The 27,042-nt window shown below is 34.8% G+C and overlaps 4 protein-coding genes and 1 pseudogene across 6 annotated transcripts in view; 2 read left to right on the forward strand and 3 right to left on the reverse strand.

The window, feature by feature from the left end:
• Window positions 1-10,005, reverse strand: part of LOC132696079 (retinal guanylyl cyclase 2) — a 134,853-nt gene extending 124,848 nt beyond the window's left edge. For both annotated transcript variants that reach the window (XM_060660659.1, XM_060660658.1), the window contains exon 1: window positions 9,852-10,005. The gene's annotated coding sequence lies outside the window, so the exon portion shown is untranslated. The remainder of the gene's footprint in view (window positions 1-9,851) is intronic.
• Window positions 10,006-14,977: 4,972 nt separating this feature from the next.
• On the forward strand, window positions 14,978-17,266 carry LOC132696559 (2',5'-phosphodiesterase 12-like). 2 transcript variants are annotated; one of them, XM_060661453.1, is made up of 6 exons: window positions 14,978-15,773; window positions 15,860-15,984; window positions 16,041-16,203; window positions 16,255-16,537; window positions 16,593-16,716; window positions 16,770-17,266. In XM_060661453.1, the coding sequence occupies exons 1-6, from the start codon at window positions 15,073-15,075 to the stop codon at window positions 17,045-17,047; spliced, it is 1,674 nt and encodes a 557-aa protein (XP_060517436.1). In that variant the 5' UTR covers window positions 14,978-15,072; the 3' UTR covers window positions 17,048-17,266. The 2 variants fall into 2 exon arrangements, with proteins under 2 accessions (XP_060517436.1, XP_060517437.1); XM_060661454.1 differs by having other exon boundaries at window positions 16,817-16,979.
• Window positions 17,267-17,402: 136 nt separating this feature from the next.
• Window positions 17,403-20,836, reverse strand: LOC132696558 (ATPase family AAA domain-containing protein 3A homolog). The gene is made up of 8 exons (XM_060661452.1): window positions 20,485-20,836; window positions 20,147-20,414; window positions 19,853-20,059; window positions 19,633-19,790; window positions 19,326-19,576; window positions 18,857-19,272; window positions 18,609-18,807; window positions 17,403-18,552 (listed from the first exon to the last, which is right to left on the reverse strand). Exons 1-8 carry the CDS (start codon window positions 20,699-20,701, stop codon window positions 18,376-18,378), a joined length of 1,893 nt encoding a protein of 630 aa, XP_060517435.1. The 5' UTR covers window positions 20,702-20,836; the 3' UTR covers window positions 17,403-18,375.
• Window positions 20,837-20,947: 111 nt separating this feature from the next.
• Window positions 20,948-22,429, forward strand: LOC132696560 (tRNA-uridine aminocarboxypropyltransferase 1). Its single transcript, XM_060661455.1, has 2 exons — window positions 20,948-21,272; window positions 21,329-22,429. Exons 1-2 carry the CDS (start codon window positions 21,078-21,080, stop codon window positions 22,067-22,069), a joined length of 936 nt encoding a protein of 311 aa, XP_060517438.1. The 5' UTR covers window positions 20,948-21,077; the 3' UTR covers window positions 22,070-22,429.
• A 1,609-nt stretch (window positions 22,430-24,038) lies between these two features.
• On the reverse strand, window positions 24,039-26,858 carry LOC132696873 (uncharacterized; annotated as a pseudogene).
• Window positions 26,859-27,042: the final 184 nt, after the last annotated feature.

Raw genomic sequence — 27,042 nt, forward strand, 5'->3', positions numbered from 1 at the left:
TTTTTTTACTACCTATAATTTTGCATTCCTAGATTCACATTTACTTGCGGGAACTTTATAATTTAAATATTCGCCAACACTGAAAGTTTTGGTTATCGCTAAATCATACTGCGCGTACTGTGTGCTCACTTGTATGAAACATATGAATCACTTTAAATTAGAGTTTTTTAATATTTAACCATTTAATTTTGATTAATTTACAGAAATGTTTAGGTTAAAGACAAAAAAGAACATCATTAACAAAAATACCAAGGAGGTTTTGCCTTGGCATTTGATTATAACTGTAATAACTTTTTCTAACCGCTTTTTTTATATTTTAGGACTGCTACTTTGTAGATTGTTTGACTTAACTTCGGAAAACACCTTTATGAATGGCCCGTTCTGTCTGTCTGTCTGTTGTAGCTTTGTTTAAGAGTGTTTATTGTATTCCACGGATAGGTTCAACTATAGAAAGTGCAATATTTGCTGCCAAGAGTCAATGACTAAAGTGAAGTAAAATCTAAAAAACTTTAAGCTACACAGCTTTAACCTTACGGATTGGATTATCCATACGTACACTCCACCATACTAAAATTTCTCGAGTGCGACCCAAACCTTTAAGTTACTGAGACCTAAATAATTTTAATGTTCAAATTATCTATCCTCGCGCTAGAATGAATTACTTATTTCAAGTATTTTCCCTACGGTTGGCTAGTAGGACATTATACCTCAAGTGCGGTAAACGGCATTTGTTTCAAGAGTTTACTTGGCACGAGCGGAGCGAGTGTTTGATAAACGAGTGAGTTAAAAAGTTTACGGAACGTGTTGCATACTATACTTTTTCTACGACTGTTAGTTTTTGGGTACATTTTCGCAAAACACGAATATATTCACTGACATGACCATTAGAATTGACAAACGTGTAAGAAAATCAACTTGACAGTATCGGTTACCTAGTGTAATAGCTCTGGAAATGAAACTTTTAAACTATCATAATATATTATGCAAAAAGTCCGGTAAACAACATTTGAGCGAGCGAATGTTTAATAAACGAGTGTCTTGTAGTATATTATGCAACAAGTGCGGTAAACGACATTTGACTCACGAGTTTATTTGAAATGAGCGGAGCGAGTGTTTAATAAGCGAGTGAGTTAAAAAGGTTACCGAATGTGTTGCATACTATACTTTTTCTACGAGCGTTAGTTTTTGGCTACATTTTAGCAAAACAACACGAATACATTCACTGACATGACCGTTAGAATTGACAAACGTCAAAATCCAAAGTGCGGGAAATATCTCTAAAAACATCCGATTGCTTCCAAACCCGTGCGGTAAAATCCCGGAAATGTCCGAAGTGGCTCGGATTCGTGGGAAACGAAACTGACGTGTTAAAGCGACGCTTCCCGCACGCTAGATCGCTGCATAATTAGGTATTTTATAGACGGGAGTAGAAAAACACAATTTTGAAACGTTATCTATTATTTAACTTTTACAATTGACCATTGAGTAGTTTATTTAAAGAAAAAAACTGTAATTGGAAGAAAAATCATCCGGCTTTTAAGACGATTAAAAAACAGGTCCTAACCTTCAATGTTATTTTGTTTGTAATGATGAAACATGGATATTTGAAAATCGTACAAAACTGTAAAAACCACTAAAGTTCATGCGAACGGTATGTGAAATTTCTGTGAGAAACTTAAATTATAAATCTCACTTTACTTACCGGATAGTCCACTAGATTTTAATTGTAGCTTATAGCGCGTAGTATTTGAATTGGTACATATTTGCAAAACAACGAATGCATTCACTGACATGACCGTCAGAATTGTCCAAATTCAAGTGTGGGAAATATCTCCGAATACATCCGATTGCTCCCAAATCCGTGCGGTAAAATCCCGGAAATGTCCGAAGTGGCTCGAATCCGTGGTAAACGAAACTGACGTGTAATAGTGACACTTCCCGCACGCTAGATCGGTATTTTATTCCCTTACATCTCTTTGAAATACCATAATTAAGAACATACAAGCTGTATAAAGTTACGTCTATAGCTATGCTAATTTTCGTTGTATTTTTTAATGAACAAAGATGTTTTTTTTATTATATATAATAACTTTTAATTCTCAACAACTTTTCCTAATTTTTCTTTACAAGCTTTTATTATATATAATAACTTTTAATTCTCAACAACTTTTCCTAATTTTTCTTTACAAGCTTGGCAACATCCAAAAATTATTCTGAGCAATGTGGCAACACGTGGATGATATGCTCATTACTAAAGAGCTCCGCAACAGATTAAAACCACCCGTCGCACCGCGTTAATGAATATATTCTGCTCAGTGAACTTCCAAGGCTCTCCTTTTCGGCTGCCAAGAGTAATCACGTTACTCATTTTGAAGGTGGCATACGTCGTATTAAGCACCTACGTAGACAGCTCGTCCACGGAACAGGCACATTACGCAAATTAAACTATGATATAAGCTCTGTCGCAGTTCAGAAGCAAGTAACTGAAAGAGAAACTTATCCGACGCTGCAACATTGTAATTGTGTAATTGTATTCAATACAAAATTATTTCGAGTAATGTACCACAGGCCGTACATTAGACTTAACGTTTAAGAGCGTTTTCCAGTAAATTAAGTTCGTTGCCCGTAAAAACTCCTCAATTACAATAACCGCGTTCTTTATATTTTATGACTCTCTGCTATCCCATTGACTCTCATAACTCGAAAGCGTAAAAGTTTTATGAAACTTTTGAAACTCCTTTAAAAATACTTTTTTTTAGCAAGAAATCGATAGGTCATTCGCCCGCGAAAAAACTGTCATATTTTTAAGAGAATTGTATGAAATTCTTTATAGTTTAGTTCAAATTTTACCGTAAACATGCTAAGTCCTTAGTAGTTTAGGTTAGTTCCAGAGCAGACATGACTCCTTATCATAATTGTTTTTTTTTTGTTTATCACATACGGATATTGCAGAAATTTAGAATATCAACTTCACCATACTCGAATACTACACTGACGTGCAAAAACAACGAGTTAATATTTGGTATAATAAAAAAAAGAGTACAGCGCAGAGGAATTTTGATGAACAGTATCAAGGAATTCCAAAGGGATTATGAAAAAACAAAAAAAATAGTGAGATAATTTTTCGAAAGATTACGTTATTTTACACCCAAAAGGATAGAATGAATGAAAGTGAGGAATGTTCGTATCCAGAATTGTTGAAGTTTTTATTGTTTAGAATAAAAGGATTCAACACAGTTTAAAAAATCTTAGTGCAATTTATTAAAATAAAATTAGTGAAAAATATAATAGAGTAAAATAAATGCAGATCGACGGAACAACGCAGTTGCTTCGTTGAGACTTCTTAACAAACCACCTAAAAAGGGTCCTAAAAAGCCCATCATAGACCTACGTGGCCGATATTATTCAAAAGTACCAATAAATCAAAAAAGGCATAAAAGTAACAGCAGCCCTTAAATAAAAAAATATCTAAAAGATACAGATGTTAAACGACCATTCTCAAATAATACATAATTCTCAACACTCCCACTTATTTTGAATAGGCTAGCTACTAGCTTTTTGGACTTTAATTCAACGGATTTTCTGTTTACAATAGCTCTTACAAAGTGATACCTTATGATATTCTTAGAGCGTTTATGATGCTCTGAGCAACTTGCCATCGTAATAGCTACCTGGTTGTCTAGAAATAATTTTATTTTTCTACTCCCTTCTGTAAAATACCTAGTTACCCACCGATCTAGCGTGCAAGAAGCGTCACTTTACCACGTCAGTTTCGTTTCCCACGAATCCGAGCCATTTCGGACATTTCCGGAATTTTACCGCACGGATTTGGGAGCAATCGGAAGTTTTGGGGAGATATTTCCCACGCTTTGAATTTTGACGTTTGTTAATTCTGACGGTCATGTCAGTGAATGTGTTCGTGTTGTTTTGCGAAAATGTATCAAAAAACTAACGGTCGTAGAAAAAGTATAGTATGCAACACGTTCGGTAAACTTTTTAAGTCACATTTTTATTAAACACTCGCTCCGCTCGTGTCAAATAAACTCTCGAGTGAAATGCTGTTTACCGCACTTGTTGCATAATATACTATTTTCTGCTCCCTTCTGTAAAATACCCAATTAGATACCGATTTAACGTGCGGGAAGCATCACTTTACCACGTCAGTTTCGTTTCCCACGAATCCGAACCATTTCGGACATTTCCGGGATTTTACCGTACGGATTTGGAAGCGATCGGATGGTTTCGGAGATAATTCTCACGCTTAGAATTTTGACGCTTGTCAATTGTGACGGTCATGTCAGTAAATGTATTTGTGTTGTTTTGCGAAAATGTAACCAAAAACTAACGGTCGTAGAAAATGTATAGTATGCAACACGTTCGGTAAACTTTTTAATTCACCCGTTTATTAAAAACTCGCTCGGCTGCGCTCCGCTCGTGTCAAATAAACTCGTAAGTCAAATGCCGTTTACTGCACTTGTTGCATAATATATTATTTCCTAATACTTACATTTAAGTCTAATAAAAATTGGCACAACTGACTCTTTCACGCTGTGTGCACGTTCAATATATTCAGACTCTGCCGTTAATAGTGATAACACGGTTTGGCTCTGACTAGACCAAGAAATTGTCCGCTGTTTAAAACAAAAATGAAACCACTTTTTCATTTTCTAGTGTCTGAACAACCTACTGTATCTGCGTCAGCAAACATATTTAAACTCCCACTGTTGCCAAATGTTATATAAAAAAATCAACGGTTCCTTTTAAGTAATGATAAATTTTCTTTACAAATTGCCAGTGCTCATCTATATAACAATCCCGAAATTGCCTGCCATAATTAACAGCATATTCCATATCAGATCCGCCAGCTTCACAATGTGGAACATTACTGTTCCTTTGATTATTTGTTTATTGTTTTTATATAGCTGGCTCAGCCGGCTCGCTATAAACTTTTGCGTTTTGCAAATTAAGTTTGCTAATTAATTTATTTACATATACTGCATACCTAATAGTTAATAACTTTTGCTTACGATTACGTACAATTTCTAAATCACGAAATCACACGCGCGGTCTACGGTATTTTAAAAATTACTCTTGAGAAAACTCAAAACTTGGTCGAAACACCCACATATTCTGGCACAATATAAGCCCGTCATCAACATAGAGCGCTAAATATACTGGAAAATCATTTACTTTCCCTGAAAAAACACACACTTGTAACTTTCACAATGCTTGAAGTTAGACGCTGTTAAGAAACTGCTAAATTTTTCATTCCACCGCGTGGGGATCGCTTTAATCACGAGCGGAGCGAGTTTTTAATAGAGTGAGTTAAAAAGTTTACCGAACGTGTTGCATACTATACTTTTTCTATGACCGTTAGTTTTTGGGTACATTTTCGCAAAACAACACAAATACATTAACTGACATGACCGTCAGAATTGACAAACGTCAAAATTCAAAGCGTGGGAAATATCTCCGAAAACATCCGATCTCTCCCAAATCCGTGCGGTAAAATCCCGGAAATATCCGAAATAGCTCGGATTCGTGGGAAACGAAACTAACGTAGTAAAGTGACGCTTCCCGCACGCTAGATCGGTGGGTAATTAGGTATTTTACAGACGGGAGTAGACAAAGTTTATTGTTGTGCATTTCACGCACGTTAAGTTGCTTACACGTATTTTCGCTCATGCCAAAGCTTTGACTTGGTGGTGATTCACTTTTTCCTAGATTGTGATAATTCCCTTGCCGGTTGCTTTTAGTACTTTGTTATCGACTACTTTAACAAAATACGCTTCTGTTAATGATTCCAGTGTGGTGAAGTTTTTTTCATTAATGCTAGCACCTGAATCATCAGAGGTTAAGGAATATGAAAAGATACGCCGACGTTCTCTCCGATTCGTGGGTATTATTTCTGCTTTTCTTTGGACAGTCGTGAACCCATTGTCCTTTTTCTCTACAATAAGCGCATTTTGTTCTCGTCTTCAGTTCAAGAATCTCCTTTTGCTCTTCTTTGGTGGTCCCATCTCGTCTTTTCAACATGAAAAGCAAGCTGCTAAGTATTTTTTATTGATTAAGCTGCTTTTTCACCAAAGTCCTCAAACCTTTTCTCCCACCCATTTTGCTTAGCATCGACGGATGTATCTCCGCACAATACCGCCACACTTGATTAAATTTGGGTGCAATTTTTTTCTACCCAGCTGAGGAGAATTGCAGTCCCCATCACAACACCGGTGAGGTCTTTTACTTGTAGCAAAAACGTTATCCAAAATTTCCACATATAATACTGCACTGCACTGCACTGCCGACTTGACAGGCAACAAAGACAAAGCGAACCCACTATATTATGCGCCCGACGCAATTTTTTTCTCTGCAAATTATTTTGACAAAACTTTCCACTAAGGCGCAGTGGAAGCGTGCTGGGCCCATAATTTTTCATTTTTTTATTGTTTAGAATAAAAAGATTAAGAAAATCTTAGTGCAGTTTATTAAAATAAAATTAGTGAAAAATATAACACGGTAAAATAAATGCAAATCAACGGAACAACCCAGTTGCTTCGTTGAGAGTTCTCATCAAACTACATAAAAAGTGCATCATAGACCCATGTGGCCGATACTATTCAAAAGTCCCAATAAATCAAAAAAAAAAAAAAGTAACAGTAACCCTGAAATAGCAAAATGTCTAAAAGATACAGATGTTAAACGACTGAAACAACAACTGAAAAAAGGCAGGTATTTTGTTCACCTACATCAGTTTAATTGGATGGTGATTTATTTAATCGCTTTTTGAAGATTTATAAGGTTGTATTTGAATAGCTTAAATTTGTTCTGCGCAAAACACTTTGAACAAATGAACCAATAAAAAATTTATAGAATTGTATTAGTAGGTTTCAAATTTAATACCCAGGCGGATCGGGATCGCTAATCGCGCTGAAAACAACTCCCAAAGTTTGAAAATCCACAAAAGCAAATGTAACATAAAATTGAATATTTATTTTACGTCTCTATTTCACGCCACCCAAATGAGGCAATCGTAGGGGACTTACATCGTCAGTATAACTGCGAAAACTTTCTTGGGAACATTTCCCGAAAATTTATCGTCGGATTTCCAAAACGGATGTATGGAAAAATTTAGCAACATAATTTTTGTCATGTAATTAGATAATAAAAAATGGCGTCGTCCAAATAATAGAGTTTATGCGAAAAATAGGATTTCAAAATATTTTCCTCCACAGTCGGAAATATTAAATTATCTGCTCCGGTGATTATTTTTAATTTACGTTTGATCTATTTAAAGAGCTTTTATAAAACACGCCACAGTTTGAAAATTTGAAAAAAAAAGTTTGGAAGTTTTACAAATAATTGATTGTTAGTTGGCTGACAATTTCGTCGTTCTTCAGCAACGACAAGATACTATTTCCAAGCTCGAATTCTTAGTGTGATCCGTGGCACACAAGATGTACTCGTTGGAATTAGCATGCCGGCTTAACAAACTTTTAAAAATAAACAAAAGGCGATAAAGTTTGCGAGACTAGAAAGTGTTAAATTTTCAAAAATCAAAAATAATTATTATCTTAAAAACTAGGATTTTATAATTTAAGGGCGAAGTTTTCTTACCAAGTATAATCAGTGCAAAACACGATAAACGATCATGACTTTCCCGGTCTACCATAAATGGAAAGCCCTTTACCCTCTATAAACTGTGAAATAAACCAATACAAAACCGATTTGCAAGCGTTTATCAGTACTTTTATATTAGCAGAAATTTAAAGAGCATTTGGGCTTTCCAATGGTGGTGTTACATTCATAATTTGATATGTTTAGACCATGACTTGAAGAAAATTTCTACGATGCATCGGAGGAGAATAACGAATCAAAGAGAAAGTCTCCTTTGGATATGTGGAGCAAGGCAATCGTTTCACGAGTATATGAAGTAAAATTTATAGAAAATTTAACCTTTATTATTGGACATCACTCAAAGTTTACTATAATATTTCTGAAACTTAAACATAGCAAATAAAATAAAAAAATTGTCCCCAGGTCTTCTTAAAACCTCAGTGGGCATTTAGGCTGTCATTATTTTTTGCAGTAGAGTTAACTAGCATTTCGAGTTCAACTTTGAGTCAATTTCTTTATAAAGATTCACTAGAATGCAACGATGTGACAAAGACGCGAAGTGTATGCGATGGCGATGTATGAGAGTAATCAGATTCCGTCACTTGAATCATTGAAACAAAAATTAAAAGACAGTGAAAAGTTTACTGGCAGTGGTGAAACATTGCGCGCAGAAATATGAAACACATATTAATTAGTCCTGATTCGACAAACATGACTAGGGTTGTGAAATTGACCGGTCAAATTTTTAAAAAAGCATGTCAAAATTCTTCATCGAACTGCATTTTGATGTAGCTCGAGGCAAGCTTGGAGGTCAAACGCTTTGATACTTTCAGATAAAAAACATAAAAGACTTTTTAAAAATTGGGTAAAAGTTTCTCTGGTTCTCAGCAGGTAGCGTAATAGTCCATGATAATGCTAGTTATCACAGCACTTTGACTAAAAAGTACCAAAGATCAATAGCAAAAAGGCAGTTATTTCAAAGATACTTATATAAAAACAGCAAATAGTTGAAGTCTTAAGAATCAAATTGTGTTATAATCTGTCAATACACCCCTTAGATTACCACCTTATCACTGCGATGTGAATTCCATAGAACTTTATATGGGCCGAATTAAAAACCAAAGTTTGACGCAATAATATAAACCTAAAAATGTCGCCGATGCACTTAAAAATAATTATAAAAAAACCTGGGACAACGTAAAAATAATTAATGATATTAATGGATGATAGTAATAACGCAGATTCAAACTATTCTGACGTTTAATTGTATTTATTGTTTATATAATCACAATTATACAGTACGCAATACAACAGAACGTATTCATACATTTTGTGTTTCCTTAGTACTCCCCTGGGCAGGTTTGATTTATTGGTCCAGGAGTCCTAGGAGCAGATAAAAGCGTTAACAGCATTATCACAGTCATGACCATTTATCGTGTGCCGGACTATACTTACCACTTGAAGCACAAGTGCAAATTTTAAGTCATCGATGATCAACCAATATAACATAAGCATTTCTTAAAGGTGCCGTGGCAGCCCGAATATTTTTTCGGGGTGCTACACATGTTATTTATTCTCTAAAATTTCTTTTTAATTTGTTTTATTTACTATCAGTATTTTCTTCCTTATTTCATATTTAGGAAAAAGTTGAGTAGACAAGAGATCCCTTTTGTGTTTTAAAATAGCAATAACAATAAAAATTTACTAAGCTGGGCGACATAAAACTGGCAATCGTTGATTTACAAACTCCTAGCAAGCCAAGTAACTTTTTAAAATGGCAGAAATAAGTAAGACTTAGGTACCTATACAAAACTTAGTGCGAAATATAATCTAGAAAGTTAGGAGGAATTAATAAATGCTTTCATATACAGTGTGTTCTTTTCAAAATAACAATGTTATTAGTTGTCCGCGAAAGTCCTGTAAATAATTGAAAAATAAAAAAAACGTTTTGTTGCTAATATTTTGAATTCTAAAACTTTTTCAAATAGGCAACCTTATTAAAATTTGGCGATAGTTTTCATTGCTTTTGGCATTACCTCTTGTAATTGGAAAAGAAAATTAAAATATTCCTAGAAATTATTTCTCGCCGCCCAATATTTTAAAAATGTTATTGAAGTAGGTATTCGCAAGCTTGTAGATGGTAAAAATTCTTAATTTTCCGAAATTTTGACTTTTCCACCGTTTTTCTATTTCGCAAACCCAATTATTTTCCGCGAAACGCTCGAATACTTCCGTCCTACCTTCTTCCTCGGCCAGCGGCGTGCGACGGCTCTATACGAAAACCACCAAACCGTATTTCACCGCCGCGTAGTCTGGATCAAACGTCAAAAAGCGTTCTGTGCGTCAACGCCGACTGGATTGTCGACACTAAACTCAACGAATCTCGAACACCACCGCCTGGAGAGATGATTCCGTGTGGCGCCCTACGCCGGGCGCCTGGACCAACGCGAGAATCGATCTGGATGATAAACAGGGCAGGACTGTGATCTACTAACCTACCTCGCCGCCGAACTTGATCTAGTCATTATCGTATCCGGTTTCGTGAGACTAATCGTGTTTTCTACCGAGAAAATACGCTTATCGTTTCCGAAATGACGGTCGATATATATATCGTCTGAGTTTATAGTTTTAACTCTTTGCTGAAATGAGAAGCACGAACTTTAAAATTTGGTTACGAAGACTAAAAGTACAGTCTCTGTTTCGGAATCCTTCAAATTTATTTAGTTGCGGTTAACCGACTATGCAATAATAGATCCTGCCTCCTCCATCTCTCTGATGTAACTCTTTTTTTCCAGTAAACTTATCCCAAAATCATTTTACTAATAAGGTATATTCCGCATATAAAGCGTAGGTACGAGCTAAGTGTTTATTGAATCACTGTTGACTGTTTCCTTTTTATATTTCATGTACATTTTTTGGACTGAGGTGGCTTTTACTTGATGAAAATCCATTTAACACAATTAAATTAGAACAAAAAATGTTCAGATTTTCACAATTTTTAATGATTTATGACAGCTGTTTCGGCAACACCGTTTCTTTATTAAATACACAAATTCACGTATTTTCAAGCATTTTTTGTTCTAATTTAATTGTGCATTTTTCTTCTGGTTCTGACTATTCTAACGTATTTGGATCGACAATTCTGTGTAAATCTTTTTTAAATTGTTTTTCGGCCTTCTTTTTGTGTTTAACTATAACATTCTTGTCTTGTCTTTTAGGTGTATTATGCGTTACATTACTGCATCTTCTTAAATGGTTAGATATCCGAAATAAATGTTTCAGTAAAAATAGAATAACGTTGACATATTTTGCAAAACAATAATAAAAATAGCACATTATTCTACAAATTTGATAAATGCCATTTTTAGTCAAGAGTTTGTTTTGGCAAGAACGGAGATGACTGGAGCAAATACTTAATAAATAATCGTTTATTGACCACTTATAAATACAAAAACTTATTAACTTATTTATTTATTTATTACTTATTAACTCTAAGAATAATTAATTTATGAAATAACTTAGGTCTACTGTGCCTGATGAGTAACAAATTCGTTCATGGAATAGAAACAATGCTCTTTAAAAAACTTTATTGACAGTTGTTTGAATTTTTTAATCGAAAGTCGTTTAACATCAATGTTTTTGGACCGAAAAAGAGTGTTTGCAAAAGTATTATACAAATCTAGATTAAGTTTATTTTTTTGTGTAGTACACAACCTCGATCTTAATGTTAAGATAATGTCAGCTGTTCGCGTCATGTAGCTGTGTTATCCGGCATGAGTCGGAAAAACAAATTTGAGTGGATTTCAACTAAAGTTTGGAGAATAAACATACATCGTAACGTAAGTATTTTCAATTCTTTGAATATTTTGTCTGCAATGGCTGGACGGCAGAGCATCCCCAAGAACCCGAACCGCAGACTTCTGCAATCTAAAGGCGCTCTCGGCCTCCGTCGCGTTCCCCCCCCAATAGTAGTCCATATGATAAGACACTATGAAATAGTGCAAAATAAACTATACGGAGAGTGCTTTGCGAGATGGAACCTCGCAGTTGTCTCAGAACAAAAACCTGAGAAGACAATTTACCGCACAGGTAGTCTGCATGAGGCGACCAGGTTAAAGACGCATCTAGGTAAACAACAAGAAGTTTGACCGGTTCAGATTTTTTACTTCTTCTATTGGTATTGAAAATTAGAGTATTCGTTTTATCGGAATTTAATTCAAGTTTATTTGCAAAGAACCACTGCTCAATCAAGGAGAGTGTGGTGACAGCCTTTTGATTTAAATTAGTTTGATCTTTTCCCGATTCAATCAATGATGTGTCATCCGCATAGAGTATACTGCAAGCAGCATTTGTTGCAAATAGTACATCATTTATGTATATTATAAACAAAGGCGGACCAAGGATGGAACCCTGAGGCACTCCATTAGTAATGTCCAACAGAGTGGATTCCCGATCATTCTAGACAACATATTGCTTTCTTCCCGTCAAATAAGATTTTAAAAGAACTAGGATATTTTCACGAATTCCGTAGTACTCAAATTTAGAAAGAAGTATATTAGTATCCACGCAGTCTAATGCCTTGCTCAGGTCGCACATCGTTACCGAAGTCAACAGGCCCTCCTCAAACCCATCAACCACATGCTCAATCATAAGGCACGGATGGTGGACCTACCTGACCGAAAACCAAATTGGGAATCTGTTAATATTTTCCTTCCCTCAAAGTAAGCGATAAGTTTATCTTTTATTATCGACTCAAAAATTTTTCGAATGATAGGAACGATTGCTATTGCTATCCCCTTTTTTATGAAGTGGAAGAATTTTTGTCACTTTTAATTCATCCGGAAAACATCCCTCTTCAATGCTATTGTTTATTAGTAACGTAATAGGTTTCAGAAGTGAAGATATTGATTGTTTAATAATAGTGGCATTTAGACCATAATAGTCAAGACAATGAGAGTTTTTTAGTTTTAAAATCGCTTCCCTAACATCACTCTCCACAACTGCTGACATATAAAACAAGAAATTGGGTCTAATTGATCTGGAGATGTAGGTCATAGCATCTACTACTGAAGCTTTGATGGTTTTCGTTATCTCCGCTGACACAGAAGCAAAATATCTGTTAAACTCCAACCGAGCAATTGACCGTCTCTCCGAATTAACAATATTCCATGTCGTTTTAGATTTTTCATTTGAACTCAAAATTATGTCATCATAAGTTTTCTTTTTCTCCACCTTTATAGTGTAACGATATTCTTTGTGTAAGCATGAAAGTCTTGGTTACTTTTTGAACTAACGTAATTTTTTTTAAACGAGTGAATGAAGATAGTTATAAAAGCTTTGTATACTACACTGTTTGTACGACCATATAGCTATTAGATTATATAGCGGCTTTATACACAAAACACTCGTCTCCGATTTAGAGTTCCAAAATGTAATTGGTTACTGTTAAACTATCCTTCAACAATCGATCCTACCTCATTTAATGTAAGTCGGTTTTTGTAGTAAATTTTTACAAAATGGCAACGAGGAATGGTACCGTTCTTGTCATTTTACGAATCTCTTTTACTTTTTGCAAAACTTCTGGATTCCTCCTGCTTCAGTTCTTGCTGAGTCGAAATTGCTGACGTTTCGCCAATCATCCTGTTGGCTTCTTCAGAGCTTGACTGAAACTGACTCGTATTTTACTGTGCACTTGCTTATATATTGTTTGAGTGGGGCGGAGCTAAATGAGGTGCATAAACACCGTCTCGGATGACTTATTCCCATATTGGTGACAGGTAGAGACCTGAATCGCAGTTTAGATTGTTAGGTTGTTAATCGCGACTCGGGTCTCTACATGTCACCAATATGGGAATAAGTCATCTGAGGCGGTGTTTATGTCCCTCATTTAGCTCCGCCCCCCTCAAACAATATATAAGCAGGTACACAGTAAAATAAGAGCCAGTTTCAGTCAAGCTCTCAAGCTCTGAAGAAGCTAACAGGATGATTGCCGAAACGTCAGCAAGTTCGACTCAGCAAAAACCGATGCAGGAGGAATCCAGAAGTTTTGTAAGATTTTTTTACAGTAGCGACGTGTGAGTACATCATAATTGCCAAATATCAAATTATCATTTTTCTAGAGTAAAGAACATACAATATACAAGTATAGATATTATATTTGCACACTTGGTTCTGGTTCCTTTTAGCTAGTTTTGGTTAGTTTTTTGCTGTACATTTAATGCGCTGAATAAAACGAGGGACTGACTGCATAAGATTAGAAAATGGATTACCTATACCTAATTATGCTCACAGGTTTGAGGGTGATCTGTTGTTGTCGGTAGATTTTAGCCATGGTATTTTAACGTTTGTCAGTTTTGAGAGTCACGTCACACCTCAAAAATGTACCGAAAAACGAGTGGTTGGCAGGTTAGTGGTTGAGTAGATTTAAAATTTCGCTTAGAAAGAAAATGACTCAAAGTAATCTGCACTTGGTGAAATGTAAAGGCATGCTTGGACGATCATTCCCATCTGTACCAAAATACCACAGCCACCTGAGACTCATCAATATTATATTATAATAATAATTATATTATAATCTGTCACCAATAGGGGAATAAGTCATCCGAGACGGTGTTTATGCACCTCATTTAGCTCCGTCCCACTCATACAATATATAAGCAAGTGCAGAGTAAAATACGAGTCAGTTTCAGTCAAGCTCTGAAGAAGCCAACAGGATGATTGGCGAAACGTCAGCAATTTCGACTCAGCAAGAACTGAAGCAAGAGGAATCCAGAAGTTTTGCAAAAAGTAAAAGAGATTCGTAAAATGACAAGAACGGTACCATTCCTCGTCGCCATTTTGTAAAAATTTACTGCAAAAACAGAGCTGCATTAAAGGAGGTAGGATCGATTGTTGAAGTATAGTTTAACAGTAACCAATTACATTTTGGAACTCTAAATCGGAGACGAGTGTTTTATACACAAAACAAAGATTTAAAATTTTCCCATGCATAGCGGTTCGTGTAACTAACAACAAATGTTTCTTGAATACCTATAGTATTCAACACGATAAACTTCTTCAATATCTCTGGCGTGTATCAAAGTTACATAATATACTAATAATCTCCAATCTGCCAATAAAAGTTTACGATCAAATCTCATTTTAGCGATTTTACACATTTTAGGCAGTTTATTTTAGCACGGCAACAAAAATTTAAATTATCTGCTAAATTCTTGTCTTATTATCGACGAATCATTGCGCCACCTAGGAATGCCGGAAAAGAAGTATTACTTAGTTGTCTGTAAAATTAATTAAAACGAGAACTTCAGTTGGATAAGGATCCGTCATAGGGCGCCACATACAACTGTCAGTTTACTTGCTCCTCGTTTGCCAATGGTTATTGTTCTGTGAATAAATAGCTTAATCCGTGTTTACAAAATTCATTTTTGTGTTTGATTGATTTTTGTTTTTGGAAAAACTTAAATGAATCAAAAAAATAAGATTGCTCATCTCAGAAAGTGCGAATATACCAAAACATGTGAACTTAGGTTTGATATGTTAATAAGAGCAAATGGTACCGAAGAGATCATGGGGATAAAAAGTCAAGTCAAGTCAACAGATACCGTATCCTCCCTTATTGCCGAAATCTCAAATAGAGTTAATGAAGCCATAGGACCTAATTCTAGTAATCCAATAGATGCAGTTTTAAAAGTCAACGGAAAAACTGTAAATAATACCACTGTATTGATGGATTTTGTAAAGAATGTGACAACCAATTCTTTAACGGTTACCCTCAGTATTTTCCAGCATGAATATTCTGTACTTATTAATTTTCCCTGCGTTAAACAAATGAGATTACCTTCCGTTATTTATGTTGGGTATCCCACACAGCTTGTCAAATTAACCTTTTTCAATGCTTCGAAGAAGACTTCTAAATTCATTTGGTACAAGTCCTTAGAACAGCAAAAATGGGTGAAAGTAGGTGAAGGCTATGAGTATGTTCCTACAGTGAATGATGGAAATCATTTCTTAAAAGTGATTTGTGTCCCATTTAGCGAGTTTAAAGTTAAAGGTAGTCCATTTGAAGTAATTTCTGAACATAAAGTCATAGAATTGACTGAGTTTCCTAGGTGTCCATTTGAGGTCAGACATCAATACACTAAGCAAAAGTTAAAGAAAAATGAGTAAGTTGTATTTAGATGTTACAATGGAATGTATTTTTGAAGTACTGATTTGGGATACAAAATACAATTAATTTTTTTTGTTTTAGATTGCGAATAGTCACCTATAATATCTTAGCAGACAAATATGTTGACAATATTCGCTATTCATATTGCTCACCCCAAGCTTTAGGCATTCACTATAGGAAGCAATTGATTCTAAAGGAAGTGAAAGGTTTTTAAACTTCTATCTACCTGAGATTGTAAAAGTGTAGTTTGATTTTTTGTTAGGTTACAATGCAGATATAATTTGTATGCAGGAAGTAGATGAACTCCACTTCAAATCCTTTTTCAAAGAAAAGATGCAGGAACTAGGTTACAAAGCAGTGTTTCACAGAAAAGGGAACAATCTTCCTGAAGGTCTGGCCTGTTTTTTTGATTCACTTCGGTTTAAGTAAGGAGTTGCTGTACCTGCGCTGTACAATACCAATATCAAGTTTTTCAGGTTACTATCATTTAAACAAGTTGTTTTGCGGTGTGAAGTGGAACGTAGAAAACAATTTAGTGAAATAGCACATTTATTAAATCAAAATCAGGCTCTTAAACATGAATTTATGAAACAAAATACATCACTGCAGGTTATCGTTTTAAGAAATAATGACTCTAATAATATAGTAATTGTTGGAAACACTCATTTATTTTATCATCCAGATGCCAACCATATAAGACTGTTGCAAATGTTTATGGAAACCAAATTTTTGTACTCTATGAAAGCAAGATATTTGAGGGTAAACTTTACATAACTATGGTGGCTTAGTTGCTTTTGTATTTTATGAATTGCAGGAAAATCCAAAGAGCAATGTAGTTGTGTTATTTTGTGGCGATTTTAATAGTGACCCTGACAAATCACTATATCCAGCCATTATAAATGGAACTATTGATCCCATGCATCCTAATTGTTTGCAAAGTAAGTTAGATCCCAATTTTTTAAGTACTGATTTGAATTTATGCCTGTTTCAGTATCAGAAAGTGGAGGCGCCAGGATTTACCATAAATTTTTCTTCCAGAGTGCATGTGGAACACCAAAGTACACTAATTTTACTCCTACATATAAGGGTTGTTTGGATTATATTTTTGTGGAAAAAAATTCAGTTACAGTGAAACAAGTTGTACCAGTCCCTGATGAAAATGAACTCAATAGGTATGAAGGTTTGCCGAACGACTATTACCCTTCAGATCATGTGCCGCTTATCGCGGACTTGGTAATAGCACCCAAGCTCAAAAAGTTTACTAACTAGTAAATTAATTTCATAATCCACATTACCATTTCAGAACAAGAGCATGTATTCATGTCAAATTTTTATGTGCTGTGACGTCTGTGCCTTTTGTGCAAGATTATTTTTAGGTAATTTTCTTGACTGTTGAAAACTTATCTACATTTTTACCATATCTTGATTATTATTGATTATAATTAATTATTAAAAGTTGTTTTAATCAATAATAACCCACAAAACACCTAAAATTGATGCAGATGGAGCAATTTTGGCACATCATTTGACAAATTTGAATAAAATTTTCCCTGTAAAACAAACCTTTTAAGACTTTTTGTCATATTAGTGTAGTAGGATGTGGAAAAATATTTGTAGGGTCATAATTGAGCCTGTGAAAATAAAAGTTTTGTATGTTTACTGATTTTTTAAAAGTAAATTATAAATTTTACACAACCGTTACATGGTGTTACATGTATAATTATAAATTTATTTAAAAATTATCAGACAACCTTAGACAACTTTGCTTTTCACTGACTCTATTGAAAATAGTGTTTTAAAGAAGTTGAATAGCTTATTACAATATACAATTTAATTCAAAAACATTTTTAAAATGTACAATGATGGTACCTGGCCTAACCAAAGATTAAGTATTTTTACTATTTGAGCTATCTATATAACAAAAATATATAAGACGCTGAGAACATGACGAAATCTTTCCCGAGACACGCCTGATTATCACATAAATTGTTTCCATGAAAAACTATATAATCTACACTTTGCAGTAAATTGATAAACACCTTTTCATTCCACTTGATTCAAAAACTTGCTCAAGTGAGGCAAGTTATAAAGATGTTACAAAAAGTAACTAGCCAATCAACATATCAACAAACACTTGGACCCACAAAAAGACAGATTTTTAAATTGTACTTTTATTTTTACAATTAAATTAAATCAAAAAGAAATTGTAGGTCAAAATAATTGGCAGGATTTTTTTTAGTAGCAATTTTTTTCTCATTTTTTGATCTGACACTTGCTCCAAAAAAATTATTGAATTGAATTTTGTACAATCGCATTGTGTGAATCAAATTACATATGCAAGGAGGTTTCTTTCACAAAGTTCTAGCAAACACTCAAAAATTTGGAGAGGAACAAGAAAAAATCTGTTTTTCCTTCGGGTCCGCCCTTATATTTTGTAAGTATACAAAAATGAGAATGTCACTCAAAAAAGAACATATAAATGCATCTCTCGTCTTAACCGAATGTACCACAAAACTGAACCCACATAAGAACTGCTGGATTCCCTTCGTAGGTACTTTAAAATCATGCTAGATTAGGACACTTGCGCCTACTAATTTTTAACTCGTTTTTTCGCCTGTCTTAGATTCGGAATCTTTCGAGTCTCTGGGATATTCAATTGCTTTCCTCTCTTTATATTCAATAGCTTTAGGTACAACAGGTATGAAAGAGTCCTCTTTGGGAGAGTGGTAAATGCTTTTTGCCTCCTTTCTCTCTTGCTCAGATTGCCACTCCACCTGTGGGGAAAATTTTTATAAAATTGCCAATAAACAAAACCTATTTCCCACATTACCTTTTGCCGATGCTGCCTAATGTGATCTTCAACTATATCCAATACCATTTTTTCCGTTAGCACTCCGTCCTGCGACGCGTAAGCGGCCGCTTGCCAAGCTACTCCCAGTTTTGCTATCTCTCTGCCAGACATACCATCCGTCATCTGAGCCATTTTACTGCACAGTGCACTATAGTCGAAGTTATCCACTTTCAGCCTCCTGAAAATATTGCTTAGAGTTGGGTCCCTCTGGAATTCATCAATTGAACCTTTTCCCTTCTGTGGCGGGTTCCAAAACAAATTTTTGAAAGTACATTCTGATCAACCTCTCCCTTTCGTCCAAACCAGGTAAGCTGAACTCGACCATCTCATCTAACCTGTCGTTGACCGCCCAATCAAATTGCTCAGGTGTATTAGAAGCGAGCACCAACATAAACTTGTTACTTTGCTCCCCGGTTCGGTAAAGGAATGCATTGAGGGTCGCTCGCAAATCTTCAGAAATGTTTTCGGAAGATCTTTTACGCAGAAAAGCGTCGGCCTCATCTATGAAGAGCAACAGCCCTTTTCGGGTGCTGTTGGCCCAGTCGAACACCTTGTGAATGGCCGTGACTCCCTCCTTTCCCATGGGTGCTATATCTCCACCCGTTAAAATTGCGTAATCCATGCCGGAATGTTTTGCTAATTTCTGAAGAAACATGTATTATTTTATTTCAAATTAAATGCACCTTATTTATATACCTTGGTGAACATAGTTTTTCCAGTACCAGGGGGCCCATGCATAAGTATATTTCTATACATTCCTTTGTTTTGTTTGGTATTTTTTGTTGCTATCGCAACATCTCGCAAGCGTTGTTCCAAATTTGGTTCTAAAACTATTCCCGATAACGCATCTTGTTCCTTATTTCTTAACTTTTTCAAAGTCTCTATAGGGTGCCTCACAGACTCTAACAATGAAAACCGTGAGGTTTCTCTAACAAGAGATGGTTTACCTAAAATTGTTGACGATAATTTTTGTAAATGGTTGAAACAATATAACTTGAGATACCTAGTCTTGATTCAATATATCTGGCAGTGACAGAAGTGGCCCCCTTTGCCGAGTAAACACCCAGTGCTACTAAAGATAATCCACCAGCAGCAACAAGCACTTTGTTCCAATCTGTAAGCAAAGCTTGGGCTCCCGTCCCTATTACTGAACCAGCCGTCCTTTAAAAATCATTAAATTCATAATATAAACAGTGTTTAATAACAAATCATTTATCACTTACTTGATACTCTCTAATACAGTTACTCTATTTTCTTGAGCTTTAATTCTGATTTGCTCCAATGTTAGATCACGGTTTTCCCTATCAACCTTTGCTTTGGCTTTTAGTTCTGCTTCCACTCTTTTCATTTCATTTTTGTGCCTTAAATCCATCTCATGTTCTATTGTTGCTTTCCTCATTGCCTCTTGTTTAGCAACTGATTCTTCTTGTCTACAACATATTAACTTAACTTCAAAGATCTCTTCACAATTTTGCACCTTTACTTATTCAAAAAAATCCAAATACTTGCTGACTTACCTTCTCAAGTTTTCTTCATTCATTCTTTGTTGCTGTGCAAGTTGATCATCATAACGTTTCCGAGCAAGCTGATCCTGATACTGTGCTCTAGCTTGATGTTGTCGCGTTTCTTCCTGCAATGACTTTCGCTTCTCCTCTCCTTCTGTTCTTTTCGCATCAATTTGCATTTGTGCAATATGTGCTTCATACTCTTTGATTTTAGCTTGCTGTTCCACTTGTCTAGTTGACTCTTGCAACTTGGACAGTTCAAGAGCTTCTTTGGCGTGTTCTAAACATAAGTTTAATAGATTCTGTAATAATCTCTGTTATATAACCTAAAAAATAGCCACCCTACTTACTCGACTTTTCCAATTCTCTAGCTGCTTGAGCAGCTCTTTCTAACGCTGTAGAATCGAATCGATAGGCTTCCATTTGCCTCCTTTCTGCTTTAGATAGGGCAGGTTCTTTAGGGGTTCCATCATCTGAACCGCCGGCACCCCCAGGTACACCAAGGCCCATTTGGCTCAAATCCGGAACCTGGTCCTTGTTTTTTCCATAACCAAATATCCAAGACATATTAAACCTGCTTTTCTATTTCGCTTTTCGGTATAAAACCCTTTCCAATCGTTTAGAGCTCTCCACAAAATTAAAGGTTAACAGCACGCGTTTTTTGACGGTTTTATTATCTTCTTTATCTAAACTTGGTGTGATGTACATCTAATTGAGCATTTTGCAAATATTTAAATTTTATAATCTACATAATTCATATTGTATGTAAGTAAAAAAAAGCATTTTAGGATAGTTTAAATACATTATATTTGCAGTAACATTTTTAGATTTCATCTTTACAAAATTGGCCATTAAATCTAATAGGAAGGAAAAAATTGTGCGAACATAACCTCACACATTGAAGAAAGATCGTGATGGTCGTCGGGCAATAATTCATTTTGAAATGTTGAACTGTATCCCCGCGCAGGAATCATACGCTGAAAGACCATTTGAAGGGTTTGAAATAAACGATACTTCCTTTCTCTATAATTTGACAGGTCGACAACCTTGTCCGAATTGTGGAAAATCCAGGAAGATATTCTGTTACACTTGCTTTGTACCAATTAGGGAAGTTGATGGCAAACTACCGAAAGTCAAGGTATAAGGGCCTTATATTAATTTATTAGAATTTCTTTTTTTATTTCTTTATTTTAGTTGCCCTTAAAAATCGACATAATCAAGCACAAACATGAAATTGATGGCAAAAGTACTGCCAGTCACGCAGCATTATTGGCCCACGATGATGTTAAGATTTATACATATCCAGACATTCCAAATTATGAAAAAGAGAATGTGGTGCTAATATTTCCCGGTCAAGGTGCTGTTAGTGTTAACCAATTGGTTAGAGAAACGACATATGAGAATTTAATTAAATATCAAAAAAGCCATTGTGGTAACATTCCGAAAGGTCATAATCAAACCACTTTGTTAAAAACCATTTCTTCTCATTCAAGAAATGAATCTAGAAGTAAAGTAGCTAAACTTTCTGTATCAAAAGCAATATTTATAGATAGCACATGGCACCAGTGCAAAAGCATATATAAAGATGAAAGATTGAGAGTTATTCCATGTGTGGTGATTGAAAATCGCATATCTCAGTTTTGGAGGCACCAGAAAGGCAGCCCTAGATGGTATCTCGCGACAATTGAAGCAATTCATCAATTTGTCTTGGAAATTCATTTGCATTGTTGGGGTTTAAACCCAAATTATAAGGGAATTAAAAATTGTTTTACTGAAAATGACTTGGGGCACATACAAAGTTTCTACACTGCTAATCCTAAAGGTTATTGTGGGCAGTATGATAACTTATTGTATTTTTTTAAGTATATGTATGATACCATACATAAGTATTACAGACATGAAGATTTATACTCTTATAAAAGAAGACTAACATAAGATTATCATTTAATATAAAGAAATACTTTTTATTTACGTAAATTATTGAATTATTATTTTATATTTGCATTTAATAAAGCTGGTTCCATAAATATTCATTCATTTTTTCATAGTATTGTAGTTTTATTTTTTGGCATAGTTAGATTTAATAGGAAAAAGTACAGTCAGTGACTTTCTGGCTTGCGGCGCGAAAATTATTGGGACCTCAATTGTTTCATACAGTTTGGAAGGAATATAAATCTATCTAGTTTATGAAAACAGTGGAAGCTTCTCATTTCAGGATAAATTAACGTGATTTCATAGCCGTTCCTCGGTTCCTAATGGTGTGTTAAAAACTTTAGAACTTGCATTGTAGTATTGAATTTTTATATTTCTTTAATTGCGCCATCTAACGTGCGCCTTTTGAAATATCTGTTACATGTTCTTAATTTTACGGTGTAACGCCAGTAAAAGTTGGCATTTATTTAAAAGAAAGAGCGTTAGGGATGGTTAGTAGCGCGATTTTGTAAAGAAATAGTAGTGGATCTTGGGCAAGAGAACGGGAATACTAACATCACTCCTAAAACACATACCACATCACTTTTTTTTGTAAATGGATGTTAAAAAGCTGATCTTCCAAGAATCGGGAATAATTCTGGAAAATAATGAGCGATTAAATATCTACTGCCATGGTTTGGTCAAAGCAAAATCAGGTCCTTGAGAAAATTAATTCTGGTGGGTTCATAATACCACCAAAAACATAATTCAGTGAAATTTGTATAGAATTAATGTAATTAAAATTATAATGATAGTAGTGATAAACTACGATTCTGCATTTATTTGCAATGATATTTATTTGTTATTTGACCCACGTTACTAAAGCAAATGTAGGTAGTAAAAATTTAAAAAGGGATTCTTGCCTCTTTTGATATCTTTATCACTTTGTTTTTTCTTTACCTCTAAATGATTTGTTGGACGTGTCATATGGTCTAAAACAACAACATACAAGTTCATTCTTACAAATTCGTACATCAGGAAATACATATCATAAAACCAACCGATATTTTAACTTATTTACAACATGGATTTTGTCTTTAGTAAACTCGTCAATGCAACAATTTTAAAATCCATCATTAAATCTTACAAGAGTTGAGATTAATTTAAAACAGATTCATCATTTTTAAACCCCGCATATCGACCCCAGACGGGAAAAAATGTATGGCCCATCGACCTTGAATTACTAAACAAAAATAGCGCAATGATATTTTTCAAGCGAATAATGCTCCGAATTGGTTTTAAAAACCTCGGCGACATGGAAAGCTCGGGCACCCTCGCATCGTTATCTTTTTTCGTCGCTTGTCTGTTGCACAACGCATATTATTATAATATCGACTTTTCCGTTTTATTGCGTCTTGGTAAAATTTCGTAATTCTGGAACACGCCGCGCTTATAAAACCTCTCGTTATGATGTTACCAAATCTGATATCTTATGCAGTTCGTGAAGCACATCGCAATTGTGTAATTATGTTAACTATTTTGACACGGACCCTCCCTATGCCATTTACACGAAAACATATTTGATTGGTCCGTTACCAAACTGTCATACATCGAATAATATGCCCGACAGCGGTGTTTTTCAAAGAGCTTATTTAAATTTTTGCTCAAACATCTTGCTTTTATGCTTCAGAAGACCAAATTAAAAATCAGGAATTAAACAATTTAAATTGTTTTCAAAACTGTTACCTAATATATACCAAGAACAACAGTATAATGAATTATATAGCATTTAGCAAACCCAAATCGACCCATAGAACAGTTGAACTTCTTGCCTTTGTTGTCGCTTTACGCAAATGTTGCGTGAGTTACCATGGGAATACAACGATATCGTTCTTAGCAAGACCTCTACCACTACAGCTGTAGCTTAGGTTTAGCTGTGGTAGAACTAATTTTAAATTGAACCGAGCATGCACATTAGCAAATTAATGCTTCAACAAAAATTATTTCGAGTTCAAAACGGTTCAGAACTCATAGTTTGCTATTAGAACAGTGTTGATGATTGTTTTCGCAGAGTTCTAGAAGCGTGAAAAGTATTCTTTTGGAATTTTAAGTTGGCGTATCCACCAAAATACATGTCAAACAAGGGTGCCTCTGGTCTCTGTCAAGTACTGCTAAGATCTCTTAAATTCTTACATAATTTTATTATTTGGAGTCTTATAATTTTGGTAACTCGGGAAGTATTCTTTGTAAAATGTGTTTACGTGGTTTGCTGAAGTTTATATTATATTTTCAGCTTTGTCATTCTGTGATCATGCTTTGTAAATTATAAAAATACCGAAATATAAGAAATACGTACACGTTTACAAAAGGTTAGCTCATTCGGCTCTTCTACTTTTTAGGTAAAACACATTAAATTCTGGCATAATTTTGAACTAGTATACCCAGCATACCCAATCCTAAATTAATTGAAGAACGGTTAGGGACTCTAGGTTGAAACAAACCTAACGACCAAACTTTTTGAGGCATGGTTAAACAACTAAAGGTCCCCACAAACGTCGTTCTTTTTTAGCAATTTTACCCGCACGGTTAAAACGGTGCGGATAAGTTGGTCCGTTTTAAACGCGTTCGTTCAAGTCTGTCAGTATGTGGTAGGAAAACAGTTAAGAAGGACAGTTTTTATAAGTGTCACAGCAATAATTAGGATTAGTTTTAAGTAGTGATTTTAAAATTGTATTGTTGAATAAAAATATATTGCTGTAGTTTTTACAGTGACTGACCTAAGAAAACAACAAGCAATTTATATTTGAGTTCATAGAACTGTATAGAAGCTATCCGTGCCTCTGGAAGGTTAAATCTAGGGAGTATTCTGATAGAGATAAAAAAAATAAAGCTTACGAAGATATGATAAAAAAGTCACAAGAAGTAGATAACTCGGCAACAAGAGATTCCGTGAAAAAGAGAATTGACTCTTTAGGTGTCTTCTTCCGTAAGGAATTGAAAAAAGTCATTTTAAAGATACTTAAAAATTACAGTTCTTTTTACTAATATATATATATTTTTTCATGATAAATATGCGATTACAAATTTATTTTAAGATGATTTAGACAAAGTTTTGTTGCCAGGGTACTGATCCCTCATTATGAAAGTAAGTCATAAATAAATTACGCACTCTTTTTGCTTCTTCAGATGCATGTCTGTTGTGTCCACGTTGTAAATTATCAAATGCTTGTTCCGCATTTAAACCACTTTCAATGAGTCCCGTGTTGTGATCTGAATAAAAACAAGTTCAGGGCGCGTAATTTTCATGGCGCTTCCTAATCAATTAAAAACGATTTTATCAATATTTTCTATTTTTAAATTAATTGCAGCGTGGAAGATTCTGAATCTGGCCACCGTTATTCCAAATGGATTTTCTATTACCCGGCGTGCTCTGTATAGACTATAATTGAATATTTTTTTTTTCTGATTGTTCTGTTTGTGATTCTGATTTCTGATTCTTTTTTTGGCTGAATGGTTTTAAAAAATTATTTCTTAGTGAGAAAGCAGCATCTCCAATGAAGACGTAGGGCAATGTTTCATTATTATTATTTGTTTTACAGGGATTTGGTAATTTAAGAGATCCACTTATAAGCTTTTCATAGAATAGAGTGTTTTCTATAACGCCACCATCAGATACTCTTCCGTTTGTGCCACAATCGCACATAATGAATTCATAATTCGCATTGGCGATCGCCATTAATACGATACTGTGTCTGCCTTTATAATTTCAATAAAAAGAACCGCTGTTAGCCATCTACGGCTCCCAAGCAATGAAGAAAGTTCCACTTTTGTTAGTATGTTTGGGCTATGGTTTGCCAATCCTCTTCGGTACTGGGAAACTGAAATAAAAAGCCTAATCAATATACTCTTTTAGTGATTCAAAGTAAGGTATTTTAACATAATGCTTTTCCCTTCTAGGATGGATCTAACTACACTCCCATGCAATCCCCGACATCTCCTTTTGAAGTTGATGTTGCAGATCGATCGCAGTCGGTATCTTCCAATACTCCTTCAGCACCGAGCTCAGTAAGGTCTTCCAATAGCATAAAAAGCGCCGCTTTAAGGAGAGAGCTGACGAACTTTTGGAAAAAGTAAATGCAAAACTCGATATTCATGAGCAAGAAGACAGGTTTACTGTGGTAGGAAAAAATGTTTCCAATAAATTACGAGATTTACCTCCTGATGCTGCTTGGCGGAAAAATTTATATCCGATATTCTATTTGAAGCTGCACTGGGAAACATTTCAAGACATACCAAAATGTCGCTAACAGAAAAAATGTCAGGAAATAGGTTATCACAAGAGTTTGCTACAAATTCTATTAACGTAAACTACCATAATCAGCGGCATGATAGTTCAAGCTCCCATCAAACTGATTTGGATTACGGAGGAAACTACCAAGCTACATCTCAGATACTACTATCCTCAAATGATGCAAGATCCTTTTTGGAAAATTTTTCACCTGTGTATAATAATTAGTTATACAGGATGTATGTAAATATCTTTAAAAAGTTCTATTTTTTTGTTGTGTTTTTAGAAATGTATTCTTAGTTGGATACTTTTATCGCTCTTTTAAAGAATAAATAATATTTTCTTACCTTTAAGTAATGTTTTAAAACAGGATATATGGCACTGCACGTTTCTAGTATAATTCGCCCAAGAGCCTGAAGAAATCTTAGTGTAGTGTAGTGTAGTTCATGTGGTGAAATACTTCGTCTCCTTACGGTATCTTGTTTTTTTATCAGAGAGCAATTCCAAATACGTTTCTTCGTCCATCGGCAGGTAATTAAACCAATCTCCCGGTTCTAGTCGTAATTCGTTCAAAAGATTAACATGTGAAAATTGTTTTCACTTGAGTAACCATTCTTTAACCCATTTGGAACGTTGTTTTTTAGAATATTTTATTTTAATAGCAACTCCCGCCGCCACTGCTAACGTCGTCGTAAAATCCATCACCAAT

This window comes from Cylas formicarius, unplaced genomic scaffold (genome assembly GCF_029955315.1).
Source record: "Cylas formicarius isolate icCylForm1 unplaced genomic scaffold, icCylForm1.1 PGA_scaffold_1__22_contigs__length_36826433, whole genome shotgun sequence".
Taxonomy (NCBI): Eukaryota; Metazoa; Arthropoda; class Insecta; order Coleoptera; family Brentidae; genus Cylas; species Cylas formicarius.

Excerpts from the sequence above, each read along its gene's own strand:
- LOC132696559 (XM_060661453.1), top strand. The coding sequence starts at position 15,073 with ATGAATCAAAAAAATAAGATTGCTCATCTCAGAAAGTGCGAATATACC. Across the intron at positions 15,774-15,859 it reads CAAAAGTTAAAGAAAAATGA|ATTGCGAATAGTCACCTATA; the intron begins GTAAGTTGTATT and ends TTTTTGTTTTAG. Across the intron at positions 16,538-16,592 it reads TGAAAGCAAGATATTTGAGG|GAAAATCCAAAGAGCAATGT; the intron begins GTAAACTTTACA and ends TATGAATTGCAG.
- LOC132696560 (XM_060661455.1), top strand. The coding sequence starts at position 21,078 with ATGTTGAACTGTATCCCCGCGCAGGAATCATACGCTGAAAGACCATTT. Across the intron at positions 21,273-21,328 it reads GCAAACTACCGAAAGTCAAG|TTGCCCTTAAAAATCGACAT; the intron begins GTATAAGGGCCT and ends TCTTTATTTTAG.
- LOC132696558 (XM_060661452.1), bottom strand. The coding sequence starts at position 20,701 with ATGTCTTGGATATTTGGTTATGGAAAAAACAAGGACCAGGTTCCGGAT. Across the intron at positions 19,577-19,632 it reads ATATATTGAATCAAGACTAG|GTAAACCATCTCTTGTTAGA; the intron begins GTATCTCAAGTT and ends CAACAATTTTAG. Across the intron at positions 19,273-19,325 it reads GAAAAACTATGTTCACCAAG|AAATTAGCAAAACATTCCGG; the intron begins GTATATAAATAA and ends ATGTTTCTTCAG.